This window comes from Mobula birostris, chromosome 21 (assembly GCF_030028105.1).
Source record: "Mobula birostris isolate sMobBir1 chromosome 21, sMobBir1.hap1, whole genome shotgun sequence".
NCBI lineage: Eukaryota > Metazoa > Chordata > Chondrichthyes > Myliobatiformes > Myliobatidae > Mobula > Mobula birostris.
This window is the reverse complement of record NC_092390.1, coordinates 30389212-30410705: the sequence shown is the minus strand read 5'-3', so window position 1 is coordinate 30410705 and position 21494 is coordinate 30389212. Positions and strand designations below refer to the sequence as shown.

Sequence of the window (21494 nt, the reverse complement as noted above, 5' to 3'; positions counted from 1 at the left end):
GAATGGACATTGAACACATGAACTATTTTTTTCTTTTTCTTGTTCTCTTTTTATGTTACTTATTAAATTATGTATTTATTTCTGCATTTATTTATTATTGTGTTTTCTAGTTTTTTAAAATTATTATGTATTGCATATACTACTGCCACAAAACAACACATTTCAAACGTATGACAGTGGTATTCCGATTCTGAATGCACAAAATCGTAGCTGGAATAGAGTAGACCCCTTGTGTCTTCTGCGTCGTTCAATAAGTTCAAGGCTGATCTTTTACCTTAGCACTACTTTCCTATCTTGACTCAGTCCCTTGATTCTCATAACATTCAAACATCAATCCATCCTTTTCTTGAATACAGTTAAAGAACAGATTTCCATATCTCTCTTGGGTAGAGAATTCAAAAGATTCTCTAGGTGAAGAAATTTCTCTTCATCTCAGTCCAGACGGCTGATACCTTATTTCACATCATGACTCCTGGTATAACACGTACCAGCCAGGGGAAACATTATTCCTTCATCTATCCTATCAGGGCCGGCGAGAATTTGTATGTTCTAATGAGATCACCTCTCAGTCCGCTAAACTTTACAGCGTATGAACCCAGTATCTGACCTTGGGGCAAATCTCTTCAACCTGGGAGTTGTCTGATCACATGACTGACTTACTTGGCTACTAACAAATCCACGATGAATGATTTTTTGGAAGAGATAAATTATGTCCACCATTTCTCTGCTGGAAAGGAAGGACCCCAGTCCCATCCTCCATGAAGGCTTTCCAGTATCCCTGCAAAAGCACAGGGTAGCTCATTGTATATGCCCATCATGGTTCTACTGTAGGTGCCCCATCTAAGTCGTCTCAAGTGGTCATCCTCCCCCTCCAAGGTATTAGTACTTGGATTGATATTTCTGATTACTCTAGCTATATAATTTCAATCAACATTGACTTTAGCTACTCACCAAACTAGGTATATGCTCTAAGACGATAAAAAGGTGATTTAGTACTAAATGTCACTGAAATAATGGGAATGAAGCCAGAGTACAAATTGTTTTAAGATGCTCATGGATTAAACATTCCCAGTGCAGGTCTTCCAACATTTTCAAATTATTTCCTTCTCCTGGTAGAGAGAAAACACTACAAAAGAAAATCTTGCCTCATCATTCTAAACACACTGATGTTAGTGTTTAAACAATTACCACAAGTATTTGTCGACATGTCTAATTCAAGGGTTCTGGCTGACTGGAAAACAATAAAGATAATTACAAGGAATGGCTAATTTACTCAAAAACAATGAGGACACACACATACACTTTTAACCAATGAAAACAAAAAAAAAATGAAATGAATATTATCTTCCAATAGCACTTTCAAAATGTGTGTTCATTTTGACATAATTACACATGAATTTGTTTCTCTCTCAAATGTTTCATCATTTTGTGCATGGTTTGGATGGAAGAGTTGGATATCTCATCTATCCAGAGTTAACTAGGCTTAGCAGTGTTATTACCAATCTCAATGTGTCAGACAGGAAATGAAAATTTGACCTGTTGACCAGTAATTGGGCAAAAAGTACTGAGAGTATAGTGGAGGTAAATGCAGGTCTTGGGCTTGATAGAGATACTTCCCAGGATTAAATAAACCCCTGACCCATCATCTAATGGAGTTACCACATTGCTGTTCTACCTCGATAATAGTATAAAAGTGAATGCATTCAAGAGAGAAGTAAAATGAAATTACACCATTTCAGACATGTAATGTCTTTCATGAAAGAAAAGTTCAGTCTGAAGCAACCTCTCTTGTTATTGAGCAAGAAAATAAGTTTTTGAAGAAATTACTGAGAGTGCAAGGTGACAGTGACATTGAAAGAACGGCTGTTTATGCAACAGTTGGGTGGACAGAAAAAGCATACAGAAATTTCGCAGCATCTTCACAATACACCCTCTGATCAGCAGCTGGATCTCAAACCGCCCAAAGAAGTTTGGACACTTAACTCCATATGTTTGACCAGTTTATGCCCCTTCTTTTACACAATGGTGAAGCAAAACCCAATTTGAAATTTAGAAACAAGTAGAAAGTTAAAAATTCTTGGTCTTCAAAAGAGAACCAGTTTTTGATCAGTTCTATTTGTTTCCAGGTTGCAAGCAACTTGGAAGAAGTACACTTAGGACTGAGTTGAGTTTTCAAGGATAATATATCCATTCACAAATATTTTCAGGGAGCAAAATTAATTAATCTTGATTGTTTTTTAAAAACGCAAACAACAGGAATTCTGCAGATGCTGGAAATTCAAGCAACACACATCAAAGTTGCTGGTGCACGCAGCAGGCCAGGCAGCATCTCTATGAAGAGGTACAGTCGACGTTTCAGGCCGAGACCCTTCGTCAGAACCAACTGAAGGAAGAGTTAGTAAGAGATTTGAAAGTGGGAGGGGGAGGGGGAGATCCAAAATGATAGGAGAAGACAGGAGGGGGAGGGATGGAGCCAAGAGCTGGACAGGTGATTGGTAAAGGGGATATGAGAGGATCATGGGACAGGAGGTCCGGGGAGAAAGACAAGGGGGGGGCGGAACCCAGAGGATGGGCAAGGAGTATAGTCAGAGGGACAGAGGGAGAAGAAGGAGAGTGAGAGAAAGAATGTGTGTATAAAAATAAATAACGGATGGGGTACGAGGGGGAGGTGGGGCATTAGCGGAAGTTAGAGAAGTCGATGTTCATGCCATCAGGTTGGAGGCTACCCAGACGGAATATAAGGTGTTGTTCCTCCAACCTGAGTGTGGCTTCATCTTTACAGTAGAGGAGGCCGTGGATAGACATGTCAGAATGGGAATGGGATGAGGAATTAAAATGTGTGGCCACTGGCAGATCCTGCTTTCTCTGGCGGACAGAGCGTAGGTGTTCAGCAAAGCGGTCTCCCAGTCTGCGTCGGGTCTCGCCAATATATAGAAGGCTACATCGGGAGCACTGGACGCAGTATATCACCCCAGCCGACTCACAGGTGAAGTGTCGCCTCACCTGGAAGGACTGTCTGGGGCCCTGAATGGTGGTAAGGGAGGAAGTGTAAGGGCACGTGTAGCACTTGTTCCGCTTACAAGGATAAGTGCCAGGAGGGAGATCAGTGAGGAGGGATGGGGGGGGACGAATGGACAAGGGAGTCACGTAGGGAGCGATCCCTGCGGAAAGCAGACGGGGGGAGGGAGAGATGTGCTTAGTGGTGGGATCCCGCGGTGGCGGAAGTTATGGAGAATAATATGTTGGACCTGGAGGCTGGCAGGGTGGTAGGGGAGGACCAGGGGGACTCTATTCCTAGTGGGGGGGCGGGAGGATGGAGTGAGAGCAGATGTACGTGAAATGGGGAGATGCGTTTTAGAGCAGAGTTGATAGTGGAGGAAGGGAAGCCCCTTTCTTTAAAAAAGGAGGACATCTCCCTCGTCCTGGAATGAAAAGCCTCATCCTGAGAGCAGATGCAGCAGAGACGGAGGAATTGCAAGAAGGGGATGGCATTTTTGCAAGAGACAAGGTGAGAAGAGGAATAGTCCAGATAGCTGTGAGAGTCAGTAGGCTTATAGTAGACATCAGGAGACAGAGACAGAAAGATCTAGAAAGGAGAAGGAGGTGTCGGAAATGGACCAGGTAAACTTGAGGGCAGGGTGAAAGTTGGAGGCAAAGTTAAAGTCAACGAGCTCAGCATGCATGCAGGAAGCAGCGCCAATGCAGTCGTCGATGCAGCGAAGGAAAAGTGGGGGACAGATACCAGAATAGGCACGGAACATAGATTGTTCCACAAAGCCAATAAAAAGACAGGCATAGCTAGGACCCATACAGGTGCCCATAGCTACACCTTTAGTTTGGAGGAAGTGGGAGGAGCCAAAGGAGAAATCATTAAGAGTAAGGACTAATTCCGCTAGACGGAGCAGAGTGGTGGTAGAGGGGAACTGATTAGGTCTGGAATCCAAAAAGAAGCGGAGAACTTTGAGACCTTCCTGATGGGGGATGGAAGTATATAGGGACTGGACATCCAAGGTGAAAATAAAGCGGTGGGGGCCAGGGAACTTAAAATCATCGAAAAGTTTAAGAGCGTGAGAAGTGTCACGAACATAGGTAGGAAGGGATTGAACAAGGGGGGATAAAACCGGGTCGAGGTATGCAGAAACGAGTTTGGTGGGGCAGGAGCAAGCTGAGACAATAGGTCTGCCAGGACAGGCAGGTTTGTGGATCTTGGGTAGGAGGTAGAAACGGGAAGTGCGAGGTATGGGGACTATAACATTGGTAGCAGTGGATGGGAGATCTCCTGAGCGGATAAAGTCGGTGATGGTGTGGGAGACAATGGCCTGGTGCTCCTTAGTGGGGTCACGATCGAGGGGTAAATAAGAGGAAGTATCCGCGAGTTGTCGCTGTGTCTTGGCAAGGTAGAGGTCAGTACGCCAGACTACAACAGCACCCCCCTTATTGGCAGGTTTAATAATAAGGTTAGGATTAGTGCGGAGGGAGTGGAGAGCAGAGAGTTCCGAAGGAGAGAGGTTGGAATGGGATCAAGGTGCAGTGAAGTCGAGACGGTTGATGTCCCGTCGGCAGTTAGCGATAAAGAGATCCAGAGCAGGCAGAAGACCAGAGCGGTGTGTCCATGAAGAAGAGGAGGGTTGAAGACGGGAGAAGGGGTCATCAGTGGTGGATGGAAGAGTCCTTGCTGAAGAAGTAGGCTCGGAGACGGAGACGGCGGAAGAAGAGTTCCGCATCGTGGCGAACACGGAACTCGCTGAGGTGTGGGCGAAGGGGGACAAAGGTGAGGCCCTTACTGAGGACAGAGCGTTCTGCCTCCGACAGTTGCAGGTCGGAGGGGATGGTAAAGACCCGGCACGGATGAGAGCTGGGATCAGAGGGGGGAGGGGGGAGGATGGAGGTGTCAATGGAGAGGGGAGGGTTGGGGTGACAGGAAGATGGAGCCTCTGAGAGCCCAGGAGCTATCGGTGGGATCTGAGGGAGATGGTGTTGCCGAGTGGTGGTGGGGGTGGACATCTCTTACTAACTCTTCCTTCAGTTAGTCCTGATGAAGGGTCTCGGCCTGAAACGTCGACTGTACCTCTTCCTAGAGATGCTGCCTGGCCTGCTGCGTTCACCAGCAACTTTGATGTGTAATCTTGATTGTCATGCTTTTTATAAAAATGTAATTCTAAATACCATGATCAAGTCTGTATCATCCTGAAATAGTCATAGTCATAGTCATACTCTACTGATCCTGGGGGAAAATGGTTTTCATTACAGTTGCACCATAAATAATTAAATAGTAATATGTAAATTATGCCAGGAAATAAGTCCAGGACCAGCCTATTGGCTCAGGATGTCTGACCCTCCAAAGGGAGAGTTGTAAAGTTTGATGGCCACAGGCAGGAATGACTTCCTATGACGCTCTGTGCTGCATCTCGGAGGAATGAGTCTCTGGCTGAATGTACTCCTGTGCCTACCCAGTACATTATGTAGTGGATGGGAGACATTGACCAAGATGGCATGAAACTTAGACAGCATCCTCTTTTCACACACCATCGTGAGAGAGTTCGGTTCCATCCCCACAACATCACTGGCCTTACGAATGAGTTTGTTGATTCTGTTGGTGTCTGCTACCCTCAGCCTGCTGCCCCAGCACACAACAGCAAACATGATAGCTCTGGCCACCATAGACTCGTAGAACATCCTCAGCATCGTCCGGCAGACGTTAAAGGACCTCAGTCTCCTCAGGAAATAGAGACGGCTCTGACCCTTCTTGTAGACAGCCTCAGTGTTCTTTGACCAGTCCAGTTTATTGTCAATTCGTATCCCCAGGTATTTGTAATCCTCCACCATGTCCACACTGACCCCCTGGATGGAAACAGGGGTTACCGGTACCTTAGCTCTCCTCTGGTCTACCACCAGCTCCTTAGTCTTTTTCACATTAAGCTACAGATAATTCTGCTCACACCATGTGACAAATTTTCTTACCGTAGCCCTGTACTCAACCTCATCTCCCTTGCTGATGCATCCAACTATGGCAGAGTCATCCGAAAACTTCTGAAGATGACAAGACTCAATAAGATGACAATAAATACAAATAAAGCATTCAGAGTAAGGAAAATACATCTTGATAGATATTAACATTGTTTGTTTAAAACCGCTTAGAAACATGTTTAAAATTACACACTGGTTAATTAACTACCTTCATTTATATACGTACCTCATTAATTTCCACGTGGTATCGTGATTGCCGAAAAGATGGAGAGTTGTCGTTTCTGTCCCTTACAATAATTCGCACTTCATGTTTGATGACACTTCCAACTCGCAGGTTCAGGCAATCAAGCACAACAACAATGGACTGGATATTGGCTGGAGGCTAAGATATTAACAAAAGAACAATTTCAGCATTATTATATACAAAGCCTGTTCCACAGACACAAATCTCACTAAAGCATCCAGCTTCGCCATGGAAATATCTTCTGGCTGAAGTAATTCACATTCCATTAGTAATATAACAGTGAAAAGATCTCAGTAGTTAATTGACTTAACTCACGTTAAAAAGATATGACCACTACACAATAAAATAAAATTCCATGAAGATGACATACTTAAGACTGTTTTTTGCTGGACCAGCGGATTTTCTGGCCTGTTATTTCTACTCATACTCCTTCACACTTCTCTTTATTGATGTTATAAGGTAGAACATGACTTGCTCCAGTAAACCTAGTAAGTTTAAAGCGAGTGTAGGAAACAGAGCAGGTGAATTTCACGGGAGGCCTAGAACCAGCACTCAGGTGAATTAAAATGAATGTGGAACTGAAGCTCCACTAGGTGAAAGGTCAGAGGCCCTAGCAGATGAAAAGGATTGTAGGAACCCAGCCCTTAGTTTGTTAAATAGAAACTGAAGCTCCAGTGAGTGAAAGGGATTGCAGGAACCAGGGCCTTATTAAAGCATGAGAACCAGGGCTCTAGTGTGATCAGTGTAGTAGGCATATTGAGGTCCCAGAGAACCAGAGTCCAGATGTGTTAAAGAGAGCATGAGAGCTGGGGTCCTGTTGCTCTAAGGGAGTGTTGAAAACAGATCTTCACTGTGTTAAAGGGAGTGTGAGTACCGAGGCTCTTTATATGAAAGGGAACACAGGAATCAGAGCCCTAGAGTGTTGAGAGGAACATTAGAATCAACCCCCAGTAGGTCAGATGCCAAACCATTCGGATTTCTGACTTTTTGCACAGCAGATTATTGGAGCTTTAATATAGTTCTTTCAGCAATTTATAACTATCCCAAGGGATGTAGCACCTCTCTTTTATCTGTGTGCTCAACACATGAAATAACCCTAATTTGAAACGATTGCTCTCACACACAAAATGCTGGGTAAACTCCGCAGGTTAGGCAGCATCTTTTGAGGGAAATGAACAATTGATATTTCAGTTCTCGGCCTGAAATATCAGCTTTTCATTTCCCATCCTAGTTGTTGCCTTAACTGTTGAGTTTCTCCACCATTTTGTATGCGTTGATCCAGGTTTCTAGCATCTGCAGACTCTCTCATGTCTCTGCTTCTCATAAGTGTGTTTCAAATAAAAATAATAATTATGATAAAATACTTTCCCTCTCTTCTGTTCCCGCAGAGCATAACATTCTTAACAGCCAATGGATGAGTTGCTACCTTGCTAATTGTTCATTCTTTGTACAGATCTTTGTTTGCTCCTTGATCTTCATTATTGTTGGCAAAATGATACTGTGTTTTCAAATTTCTAATCCATAATGATATCAGAACTTCAAAAATCACTGAATCCTTGACTTGGTCCTTCAGGTCCTGTACCTTCTCACTGATGCTAGTAACAAGAAGAGAGCATGTCCCATAAGGTGAGGGTCCTCAGTAAAGCATTCTGCTTTCTTGAGGCACTGTCTCTTGATCTCCATGATGGTGGGGAAGGTTGTGTATGTAATGGAGCTGGCTGAGTTTACAGCTCCATGGAGCCCCTTGCTATTCTGAGTTCAGACCAGGCTGTGATGCAGTCAGAATGCACTTCACCATACACTCACAGAAATTTGAAGTCTCTGGTGACATACTGAATCTCTTTAATATTTGAATAAAGTAGAGCCCTGTTGTGCTTTTTTCATGATTTCATTAATATGATGGGCCCAAGATAGATTCTCTCAATTGTTGACACTCAGGAACTTAAAGCTGTTCACTCTTTTCACTCATGACTCGTCAATGAAACTGGTGCCTATTCTCCAAATTTACTCCTCCTGAAGTCCCAATCAACTCCTTGGTCTTGCTGACATTGAGTGCAAAATTATTTTGTGACACTTTGCACCCAGTTGATCTATCTCATTCCTATATGCCTCCTGAAATATGTACTGAAATGTTACGTTTATCCAGTTATGTTGTATGGCTCAGAATGTTGGGCGATATCTAGTAACATGAGGAAACGAATTGTAGCAGCAGAGATGTGGTTTTTGAGAAGGATGCAAAGAATATCATGGATGAAACAAATATCTAACAAGGATGTCATGAACAGAGCGAACACAAAAAGAGAAATAATATATGAGATCATGAAAAGGCAACGTAACTTCATTGGACATGTGATTAGGAAAGAGGAGTTAGAATGCATGGTAATTATGGGAAAGATTGAAGGGAAGAAAGCAAGAGGAAGACAAAGACAAATGATGATGGAGACAGCAGCAGGAGAACTGGAAATGAATACCAATGAATTGATCCACTTGATCCGAAACAGGAGTGTGTGGGCCATGGCAGTCAAAGCTCAAACTGGACATGGCACCTGATGATGATGATATGCCTCCTCATCGCCATTTGAGATTCTACCACAATAATGGTGTCAATGGCAAATTTATAGATGATTTTGAAGCTTGGTGATTAATATTGAGGGAGATGATGCCATTGAATGCACAGCTGTAATCGATAAGCAGCAGACTGATATATATTTTGCAAAATCAGAATCCGAATCAGAATCAGGTTTAATATCACTGGCATAGATCATGAAATTTTTCATTTCGCAGCACAAATACATTCCAATACATAACAATAAAAACTATAAATTACAATAAGTATATATAAAAAACAAAAGTAAATTAAATAGGTAGTGCAAAAAGAGAAATGGAAAAATATGCTATGGTAGTGTTCATGGGTTCATTGTCCATTCAGAAATAATCTGATGGCGGAGGTGTCTCGGTGCTCCAAAGCAGAGTGGGGAGCCAGCAAGATTGCATCCACTGTAAACCTGTTGTGGCATTAGGCAAATCGGAGCAGGTCCAGGTCCTTACTCAGGCACAAGTTAATCCTAGCCATAACCAACCTCCTAAAGTACTATATTACTGCCCAACTCCAGTATTTCTGAAAGATGAAGATGATCTCATAATAAGGCTGGGCATCAGCAAGAAGTAAAATTAATAAATTTCTGATTCGGGATGAAATTCTGGATTCATTGCTGCTTTTGCAATTCTAGATGGCACATGTCACAGTGGAGTAAGTCGCTGATATAAGCTTGGATGAACTGTAGTGAACCATGCTAACAACACTGACTGGAGGGACAATGCATTGGTGATAGCAGATTTAGAAACTCAGTTCCGTAACAGTTGCTCAAAACAGGTCATGATCACCTTTAGTAAGATTGGCATCTTTGTGCCACAGCATTTCAGTTTTATGTCTTACGGGAATGTGCTAATTTACAAGATATGTAATTATGGATAAAGACATTCCAGGAGTTTCCATCTCCTGTTGAGTGCTTTGATGAGAACAGCCTTTATATGGATATGGCTACAGAGATTTTCTGTTTTGGGACCTCACAAGATTGTCAATAACTTGTCCTTTCATTTTCCATTTTGAATATAAATGAAGCTATTGGATTATTCCTAATTCTGAGTTAAATCTGGAATTGCCCTGGACATGCCCTTTCCTACTAACTTATAAAGCAAGTTAGCCTCATGGTTTGATTAAAAGGTTGAAGTTAAATATTGCAGTGATGTGCTCAAAAGAGCTTCATTTTCCTACTCAGGTGCACATAAAGATCACTATTTGAAGGGCAGTTTTTCTTGATATCTGGACCAGTATCTATTCTACAATGAATATCAATACAAATCAGATGTCCAATTATGTGCAAATTTACTTTCTCAGTTTGTAAATTTAAGTTTATAGTAATTACTATATTCAAAGATGCTCTATATTATTCTAGAGCATTTATGAATGTGCTAAAGTTATAAAACACACCCCAAGTTGTCTCTGTAAATGTTGGTCTCAATACTTTATGTAGGTTCATTGTCAGACTGTTAGATTTGTCCTCAATCCCTCTGCCTTGCAAGGCAGTAGAAAGTTAGGAGAGGATATGTGCAATATATTGAGTTTACAAGGACAGACAGATTTTGGACGATATTTATCCTCAGTTGCTTGATGCTGAATGTGATATATTATAAATGTGCAGCTGCACATTGTTGAATCAAGCTGAATTTTGGAAATGTCTGTCAAAGTTGGCACAGGTGACTGAGGACTGATTTATAAACCTATTATTCTTTTTGTCTGCTTTGCTCCAGGCCTGTATATCTTCCTCATTTAGTCCTCAAGGGGTAAAGCTTACCTAAGGCAAAAGGGCTCAATATGTGGTATCACATCAGTTATCTGGTACATGCAGCAACTGATTTGTAATTCTGTTCCATTGCCCCAAGCCAACTTCGATCTGCTAAACCTGCCACTGATTAGTTGGACTTGTCTGTGCCCATTTAAACTTCCTGGTCTCTTGTGTTTAAAGTTCCCAGACTAGCAGGATGGAAATACTGGGCACTTTCCAAGGAGCATTAAGGAACAAAATGACAAGGGCAGGATTAAAGGATTGTGAAATCAAAGCTCAGGATCTGAACAAGGCAGTGGATTTAATGTCGAAGCCACAGCAGAAAGAGAAGCAAAGAAAAATTAAGACAGAAAAATGGAAACAAAGTTGGGGAAAAAAGTCCCCCATCAGGAATGAAACTATACACTAGTAATAATTCACTTTCACACTACAGTGTCTGATTGGTAGTAGTTAACATTATGTCATTGAGAAGATGCTGCTACACAGTATGACCAGAATGTTTCCCTGGCATATTTATTTCATATTAATAAAGGAAGACATGAACTTTATACTGTTCAATATATTTGAACTGGGAGCCAGAGAGTAAGGCTGTGGTTTTACAATGCTAATGGAAATTGGTTTATGGTGACTGCAGTATCATGATTCAAATATCCATAATCAGAACTCAGTTGCTTGACAACTAAAAAAAGAATCACTAAAAGCACTGTGGGTCATGCTCTTGGCAATAATACATAGTAAAATAAACATGAACAAATACAAAATTACTATGTATTTTTAATATTCATATTTTTGTTCCAGTAGAAGTGGGTACAGATTTCAGACTTAGCAACCAGTTATTGAAACCATGAAAGACGGATAATTAATATTCATCTTGTTCCTGTCTCTATAAATTTTTGCCTCATGATTCTCCATTCCTTTGCGTCTTAACATTCTTTACTTTGTTCATCTCCAAGTTCTATGCAAGATCTAGCATTACATTTTAGTGCAGTAATGAGGGAACAAATGCTGCAGTACTTAAGGTTTCATATTTTCAAGAGAATTAGGGCAGCTCAATGGCACAGCAGGTAGTGCTGCTTCCAGACAGAGCATTCCAGAAACCTGGGTTCAAATCCTGACCTTGGTTGCTCCCTGTAAGTAGTCTGCACATCCTTCATTTGGGTACTGTGGTTTCCTCTGAGGTTGTCTACCTTACTCTATGGCATGGATAACCTCACTCATCTCAACTCGGAACTGATTCTACAGAACCTAGAGACTCACTTTCAACAATTTTTTAACTCGTTCTCAACATTATTTTTTATTATTTGCACAATTTGTCTTCTTTTGCACATTGGTGGCTTGTCAGTCTTTATGACAATCAAGGACACGACTCACCCAGCCAACACACTTTCGTCCCTCTTCCCTCAGGGAGAAGGCTCAGGAGCTTGAAGACTCGTACGGCCAGATTTGGGAACAGCTTCTTTCCAACTGTGATAAGACTGTTGAACGGATCCTGACCTAGATCTGGGCTGTACCCTCCAAATATCTGGACCTGCCTCTTGGTTTTTTTTTGCACTACCTTACTTTCCATCTTTCTATTTTCTATTTATGATTTATAATTTAAATTTTTAATATTCACTAATTTTTACTATTTTAAATATTTTAATATTTAATATTTGTAATCCAGGGAGTGAGAAGCGCAGAATCAAATATCACTGTGATGATTGTATATTTTAGTAGTGAATTGTTTGGTGACAATAAAGTATAAAGTATAAAGTATGTTTAGCTTTTCATAAAACCCCGTAAATTTTCCTATAAATGCTTGCAAGAAAATGAATTTCAAGATAGTATGTGGTGACATTTACATAATTTAATAATAGATTTACTTTGATTTTGGTTCGATCTACTCAGTGTAAATTACCTTATTGTCAATGGGTGGGAGGAGAGTTAACGGCCATATCAGAGAGAAGAGGTCACAGGGAAATAAGTGTAGCAAAGGAATTAATGAGATTGCTCTGAGAGGTAGCACAGAGAGGTTATCTGGCCCAATGTGCCTATGTCCTCCAGAAATATGAGTAAATTGAACACAGTCTGCCTGTTCACATGAATGTCAAAGATGTTTTAGCAATATTCAGCGAACAAGAAGGGAGTGTCAAAATATTCTTTCCAATATTTATCCCTCATTCATCACCATTAAAAGTAGGTTACCAAGCCATTCATTCTGTGAATGCTTGCGGAACCTTATTTTATGCAGATTTATAGTTTATTTATATTACAACTGTAACTTTGCTCAGAAAGAAGTAATTTATTGGCTAGAAACACATGGAAAGATTCTGTAGATTGAAAATGTTCCATACTAATGCTTTCTTTCGTCCTCACTTAAAGTCACAGTGCTAACAAAATTGAGAAACCTATGAGGACTATTCTTTCATCACATTGAACATCCGTATTTAGTTTCATGTCTCTGATGTTTTGAGGCAGGTTAACATTTATATTTGTGCTTTTTTTTCTGGAATTTTTTTTGAACCTGGTGTTTCTTTAATTTTGGAGTGCAATGTTATATCATTACTGAAGCTTTGATAAATGTCATTAACGGTAAGAGTATTTGTTATCTCTGTACTGCTGCTCTCTGCCTGAAACATTATGCTGTAACATTCTGCACCAGCACCCATTTGCCAGCTGACAGCTGTGTGCCCAACAGATAGATATTGCATTCTGTTTAGTAGCTCAGTTGTTGCATGCAGCCTGAGTTTCCTTCTCAACCTGTCAGGGTATGAATTTTTAATCTCTTTCGAGCTTCAGAATTAAAAAAATATATTTGGCTGTTTTTCTGGGTGTGGCTGAAATGACATGCACCTATTGCTTATCCCCCAGTGGCCCTCAAGATGGTGGTGGTAACTGAATGGCTTACCAGTGACATTCCAGGGCATCTTCGAAGAGTCAATCACACTAGGATGGCTGATTCTATTCCCTGTGGGGACCAGTGAACCAGATGGTCCAGTCATGTTTGTGGTTATTAGAACTAATTACTAATTGCTGTTTCATATAATTAGCTGAGCTTAAATTATAGGGAATCACAAAAGATTTACAGAGGAGGTGCAGTCAATTTGCCATTGTGTCTGTATCAACTGAAAAAGATCTACCCAATCTACCCAATTTGGATCTTCAAGCACCATAAATCCCATTTTTACAAATATACATCATGTTTAAATGTGATGGGGATGCAATTTTTTCCAACTTTAAGCATATCATCATACACAGAGATGAATTAGGAGCTGGAGTAGATCACTCATCAAGCTACCTCTGCCACTTAAAGGCTGATCTGATTAGAACCTCCACTCTGTAGTTCTTGCCTACTTTTCACTTCCTTGCTCAGAAAGAAATAATCTATGCTTGTCTCAAAGACTGTGCCTCCACTACTCTCAAAAAACGTTTAAAGAGTGTTTTCACCATGTATTAATTTATGCACACTTTGAGTGTAATGGGCTCCTTGTTTCATTGTGAGTTAGAACTATAGGTCATAAATTGCAAACTATTAATCCAATTTATTTTATTAAATACTTAAGACAATATGTACAGATGAATGTGCAAGATATGAAGTGAAAGGGATAATATTAAGGTGAAACACCTTGTCCACTTACCAAATAGGTGAGACCTCAACAGGAAACAGGGGCAAGCGCCTATTTATGTGATTTATTCATAAATAAAAAAGCACAAAACTATCTAATTTTGAGGTAACCATTCCCAATAATAATTTGCTAGTCTCAAAACAAAGATATCATGCATCACTTGTGAAAGTAGGTGGTGAAAATTTGCTCTGAATGTGTAGACTTACAAGTACATTTGCTCAACACCTTCAATTCCACAGTCTGAGCTTCACAACTACAAAGAAATCTCAATTTTCCACAAGTAATTGAAATGACCATCCATGCAATTAATTGAAATTAACAGACCCAGGAGTCCCCATATTGCCTTCCATATCAAGTATGACAACATCCAGAAAGACTATCGAGACATATTTTAGTCCTATTTGTTATGTTAAATCCAAGACTTATGCTAATAAATATAATGACAGAACACTTTTTACAACACATTGAATTTTGGAAGAATGAAGTGACTTAAACAGAGCTAGGTTTTTTTGTATATAACTGCACATCATCATTACCTTAAGCAAACTCAATCAAGCAAGTAAGGCACCTATCTAGTGACCTCTTAATTAAATATCCATCATCCGCAGACCCTTTGTTGTTTAACAAGCCTATTTGGTCTGTATAGGAGACAAGTGAGACAGGAATTGAATAATTTATAGTCCAGATCATTGCATTTTTTTTTACTTGGAAGAATAAGACAGAATATCCATTTATACTGCATGTCCTCAGGAACATGAGATTATATTTGAACAAGAGACACTACAGTATGGCTAAGTACTTTAATCAATTGTAATTCAAGTTCAATTACTAGCAAATTAATAATGATCACGCAATGTTTCTGAAATCCTTTTCTGTGATGTATGTTGACCATAAAATCAAAAGAAATAGCGATACTTCTTTAGAGAGTCATGTGGCCTTTTATATCCTAGAGTTTAGTAGCAAGGAGGCACTTCAAACAGTGTGCTAGTACCTCAGTATTTTACCAAAATATTAGCTTAAATTAAGAATTTAAACAGCAAGCAATCAATTGAGGAGTGTGATGAAACTTTGATCCACAATTCTTTGATCCAGAGGTAGGAATGTATGCAATTTCAATTTGAAAACTGAATAGTTTACAAGGCCAATGTGGCTGTGCTAAATGCCAGAACTCTGGATCACTTAATGGCAAAATTTAAATGTAACTTGCTAAATGCCAAAATTTTCCACATGAGACGTGTACATTCAAAAAAAAATGGAAATCAGATCATTCATGAGAGAACTGGTAGTGACATTTCTGCAAAATTAATTCTAACACTCTCAATTCAGAGGGGCTGGAAATGGCTAACAATAATCAAAATATCTTAAAACAGCATCTTTAATGTGACTAAAATACTCCAAAAATTCCCATACCAATGTGACACCAAGCAGATGAGAAAATTTGCAGGCGGACTGTGGCTCAGGTTCAGCAATAACATTCGTGAGTATGCACATTCAAAATAATTGTGTGGAATTTAACTCTTTTCCTCTCGTTTCAGTCTTGTTGAGACTTGACCAAAAGCACAGCAATGTTTACGCTCCCAGCTTACCTTCGTCCTTGTCCAAGGAGCAAGATTACTGTTTTGAATGACACAGTAAAGGAGCAGTATACACTTAGTATTTAATTCATACTTCCAGCCACAGAGTTTTAGTTAATGGCCCTGTTGGCTTAGCGTTTATCCTTTTTTTCTTTTCCCTTCAAATTCTGCAACAGTTCTCATTAAAGTCAGTGAACTGTTGACCTACTCCAGTGTCTCTCTCACTCCACACTTGGGCCACATCCACACAACCCTTCAGCAAGTCTCAACCATGAAAATGGATCCAGAAGAAGGAGAATATCTGACCTTGGTCTTGACATTCATTGGCCAAGTAGGGGAGAATTACAGGTGGTCGAATCTGTTTTGGGGTAAGTGACTGAAGCAATACGGCAGATAATCTCAGTATAACAAGCCCAGTCCCGGCTGGAAGAACAGGTCAGTTCAGCGACAGTTCAGCAGCTCACCGCAGAAAACTGGAATCAAGTGGCAACAATTTCTTCTCTCACAGCCACAGTCCAGGAGCTACCACGACAACCAATTTCAGGTGACAGCCATTACTGCCCTCACAAATGCAATACAGCAGTCTTTGGCCATGTTACTCTTATTCCCTGCATCTCCCAAACCCTCCCCTCTACTACCCCATCAAGTTCGGCCACTAACTGAGTCCGGACCAGCACTGAGTATTCCTACACCAGGCAGATACAGTGCAACGGTGACCCCACCAACTGCAGGAATTTTACTACCCAGTGTGAGCTGACTTTCCAAACCTAGTCAGGTCAGTTCAGTGATGATGCATGTAGACTGGCATACATGGGGAACCTCTTAGACACCCCCACTCAGCCTGATCAACACTCTACAGAATCAAGGTTTTCTTGCAGCCCAGTCATTTCAGAAATTTGTTGCCAAGTTACAGAGAGTTTTTGACCTTCCAGAACAGTCTCAGGAGGCTGCCCACCGACCCCCGGGCCTGTGCCAATGAGATGGACAGCAAGGGACCCTGCAATGAAGTTCCCCATGCTTGCAGTGGAGACAGCGTGGAACAAGTGATCCCGTATCATTGCCTTCCAGCAGGGACTGAATGCAGGGATCCGGCATGAGACTGCTATCCATGATAAGCAGGACAGCCTGGATGACCTGACTAATCTGGCCATTCAAGTTGACAACCGGGCAACTGAGTGGTGCAAGGAAAGAATGTCTTGAGCTTCCTGGTGAACGCAGCAGGCCAGGCAGCATCTGTAGGAAGAGGTGCAGTCTGACTGCCTGGCCTGCTGCGTTCACCAGCAACTTTGATGTGTGTTGCTTGAATTTCCAGCATCTGCAGAATTCCTGTTGCCTTGAGCTTCCTGCTCTTTTGATCAACAACTGGCATTGCCCAGTACCTAGTCCATAGAGGAGCCTATACAGATGAAGCACACATGCCTATCTCAGGAGGAACAAAATCAGAACAGGAGTACAGGTTCCTGCCTCTATTATGGCAATTCAGGACAATTCTGGGCTTCATGTCTGAAGCACCCAGCAAAAGAGGATACCCATCAGCAGGAAAGAGAGCTTGACAGGTTGGTTCACCTCGCAATTGTGTGATGTTCCCATCTTCCTTGTCGTAGAGGTCTCAGACTCATGAACTTCAGGCATTTATTGATTCTGGAACAGCCGGGAATCTCGTGGATATCCCTCTGGCTCAAAAATGAAGAGTTCTGACTCATAAATTGAGAGAAAATGTCCATATCAAAGCCCTGGATGGTTGACCTCTGGACACCGGTAAGATCCACCTTTCCACAGAGCCCCTCCAACTTGTACTTGAAGGCAACCATAGAGAACAACTCTCCTGTCTGGTTGATATATCTGAATAGGTGCTGATGCTTGGCCTTCGCTGTTCTTTATTGAACTCACACTTCTCTAGCTTGGCATAAAAGTTATTCTCGATGAGGCATTTGAGAACCCTCTGGACATGCTGAATGTGATCCTGTCGAGAGTGGGAATAGATATCAATAATCATCCAAATACATGAAAACAAACTAATTCAATATGCCTCAGAGCTCATCATTGACCAGGACCTGCAAAACAACAGGGGTATTGCCCAGACCAAAGGATATCACGAGGTACTCATAGTGGCCAGTGTTGAAGGCTGCCTTCTACTCATGCCCTTCTCAGATATGAACAAAATTATAAGCATTGTGCAGATCTATATTGGAAACTATGATTGCTCTCGAGATGTTCAAACACAGGGGAGGAGGGTAGCAGTTCTTTACTGCGATAGTGTTTAGGGGCTCATAATCAATGCAGGAGCAGAGCTTGCCATCCGTCTTGCTCACAAAAAAAAGAAGCCCACCTCTGCTGGTGAGACTGATGGATGGATAAACCCCAAGCCCAATGCCTCCCTGATGTACTCTTCCATGGCCATTGTTTGTTGAGAAAAGGTGGAGAAGAGCTGGCCCAGGAGAGGACTAATACCAGGTAAAGGGTCAATGCCACAATCGTATGGCTGGTGTGGTAGCAGGGAGGTGGCCTTCTTTTTATTGAAGATCTCAGGAAGATAAGCATATTCAGCTAGAATGCCAGACAGGTTAACATGCAGAGTTGATACAGGAGGGGATTCGCAGATCAGAGTTTGAGCTGCACCCAGAGAGGTAGACAGGCATGCCGGTACCCAGACATGGAGTGCTTTTAAGGAACCATCAATCCATAGGTTGCATTGAGAAAACCAGGGAAGACCGAGCATCAGCAGCAGTTCAGGCAAATCAACCAGATAGGACAGTTGTTCCCTATGGTTGCCTTCAAGCACAAGTTGGAGGGGTCCTGTGGAAAGGTGGATCTTGCCAGTGCCCAGAGATCGACCATCTAGGGTCTTGACATTGATATTTTCTCTCAATTTATGAGCACCATTTGTAGTGGAGAAGACTATCAACAAGGTCTCATAAAGATCCACCGAGCATTCCATATATCCTAGTTAAAGCTGGTTACTGTCAGCATCCCACTCCTCCTCCCTTCTTGGTGGATGGTTCCCTGGTCTATAATGTGCAGCACCTCCTGAAATCTTGTCGGGTGAGGGGCAAGGTCCAGTACCTCATGGACTGGGAAGGGTATGCTTCTGAGAAACATTCTTGGGTTCTGGCCAATGATATCCTAGACAAATCCCTCATCCAGGGCTTCCAGTGAGCACAAGTCTCTAGCACTTCAGGAGCTATAACTAGAGTGGGAGGCCCTGTTACAATCACAGACTCTGCCATGGGGTCTAAGTGCCCCTGCAGTTGGGCTGCGGAACAGGTTCGGCAATAGTGCTTGTAAGTACAGGTGTCCCCCGCTTTTCGAACATTCGCTTTATGAAACCTCACTGTTACAAAAGACCTACATTAGTTACCTGTTTTCGCTAACAGAAGGTGTTTTCACTGTTATGAAAAAAAGCAGCGCGCGAAAAAAGGAAGTGAAAAAAGACGATTGCTGATTGCGTCGCCTCTGATCAGGCGGCACCTAATTATTTAGCTTGTTTATTTTGGCTTTTTCCTTAAAGATGTGTTGGCTGCGTCCCAGGCACCGCTGGACCGCTGCATGCTTCGTGGATCGGTATTGGGTCGCCGCCCGGAGGGTGGGGGCCACTGCATCACCCCAACCTTTGACGACTCAGCCTAACACACCATCCTCAGTGTGCTCGGCGCTGTCCCAATTCCGGTAAGTGATACTACACTGTACATACATTATTTCTACTTTATATACGTGTCATTTGGTATGATTTGGCAGCTTCATAGCTTAAAGGTTACTGGAGAGTGCTTGTGCCGTGTTTTTGCTGAGAGTGCTTGCGTGAGATTTTCACTACGGAGAACAGTGCCGGCAACTACTGTGGAAAAGTATTTCTACTTTATATAGGCTGTGTATTCATCGTATCATTCCTGCTTTTACTATATCTTACTGTTATTTTAGGTTTTATGTGTTATTTGGCATGATTTGGTAGGTTATTTTTGGGTCTTTGAACACTCACAAATTTTTCCCATATAAGTAAATGGTAATTGGTTCTTCGCTTTACGACATTCCGGCTTACGAACCGTTTCATAGGAACGCTCTACCTTCGGATCGTAGGGGAAACCTGTATGCACATTTCAGCGAATTAGTGTTTCATTGTGGTGGTATTTAACTCCCTTCCTCTCATTCCAGCTTTGTTTAGACTTGACCAATAGCACAGAAATGTCAACTTATTATCTTTCAGTTTGAAAGTTTCAGTTAATATTTAGTGTTTTCCTTTCTCTTCAAATTTTGCAACTGTTCTCATTACAGTCAGTGAACTGTTGACTCACTTCAGTGTCTCTCTCTGCATTTGGGCCATATAACCATAGCACAGAAACAGGCCATCTTGGCCCTTGCCGAGCTCTTACTCTCACCTAGTCCCACCGACCTTCACTCAGCCCACAACCCTCCATTCCTTTCCTGTCCATATAGCTGTCCAATTTAACTTTAAATGACAACATCGAACCTGCCTCAACCACTTCTGCTGGAAGCTCGTTCCACACAGCTACCACTCTCTGAGTAAAGAAGTTCCCCCTCATGTTACCCCTAAACTTTTATCCTTTAACTCTCAACTCATGTCCTCTTGTTTGAATCTCCCCCACTCTCAATGGAAAAAGCCTATCCACGTCAACTCTATCTATCCCCCTCATAATTTTAATTACCTCTATCAAGTCCCCCCTCAACCTTCTACGCTCCAAAGAATAAAGACCCAACTTATTCAACCTTTCTCCGTAACTTAGGTGACGAAACCCAGGTAACATTCTAGTAAATCTTCTCTGTACTCCCTCTATTTTGTTGACATCTTTCCTATAATTTGGTGACCAAAACTGTACACAATACTCCAAATTTGGCCTCACCAATGACTTGTACAATTTCAACATTACATCCCAACTCCTATACTCAGTGCTCTGATTTATAAAGGCCAGCATACCAAAAGCTTTCTTCACCACCCTATCCACATGAGATTCCACCTTCAGGGAACTATGCACCATTATTCCTAGATCCCTCTGCTCTACTGCATTCTTCAATGCCCTACCATTTCCCATGTATGTCCTATTTTGATTAGTCCTACCAAAGTGTAACACCTCACATTTATCAGCATTAAACTCCATTTGCCATCTTTCAGCCCACTTTTCTAACTGGCCTAAATCTCTCTGCAAGCTTTGAAAACCTACTTCATTATCCACAACTCCACCTATCTTAGTATCATCTGCATACTTACTCATCCAATTTACCACCCCTTCATCTTGATCATTAATGTATATGACAAATATCATTGGACCCAGTACAGATTCCTGAGGCACACCACTAGTCACCGGCCTCCAATCTGACAGTTATCCACCACCATTCTCTGGCGTCTTCCATCCAGCCACAGCTGAATCCATTTTACTACCTCAATATTAATACCTAACGATTGAACCTTCCTAACCAACCTTCCGTGTGGGACCTTGTCAAAGGCCTTACTTAAGTCATCTCCGCACAACCCGTCAGTATCTCTCCTTATGAATGTCACACGGAGCACTTCTCTGCTCCTGAACACATGCCACTCTGAAACAGTTTGAATAGTTGTACAGCCGGTATGAAAGTACAGGTCTTCAGCTAGGACACTGTTAAAATTCAAGGCTTTGCTATGGCAATGTACCCAACTGTTTCCTATAAGATATCATGAAGACTGATGACACACAGAACCTTAACCATAATAGTAGCCCATTACGGTGAATAGGTTCTAATAGACACAGTTATAAGCAGTGTTAATTCCATA

The 21494-nt window shown here is 41.7% G+C and overlaps 1 protein-coding gene across 1 annotated transcript in view; it reads right to left on the bottom strand.

Moving 5' to 3' along the window:
• pcdh15b (protocadherin-related 15b) overlaps positions 1–21494 on the bottom strand; it is a 780285-nt gene that overhangs the window by 619073 nt on the left and 139718 nt on the right. Inside the window, exon 4 of the mRNA XM_072239829.1 lies at positions 6194–6349. Within this exon, the coding sequence (XP_072095930.1) occupies positions 6194–6349 (156 nt within the window). The remainder of the gene's footprint in view (positions 1–6193; positions 6350–21494) is intronic.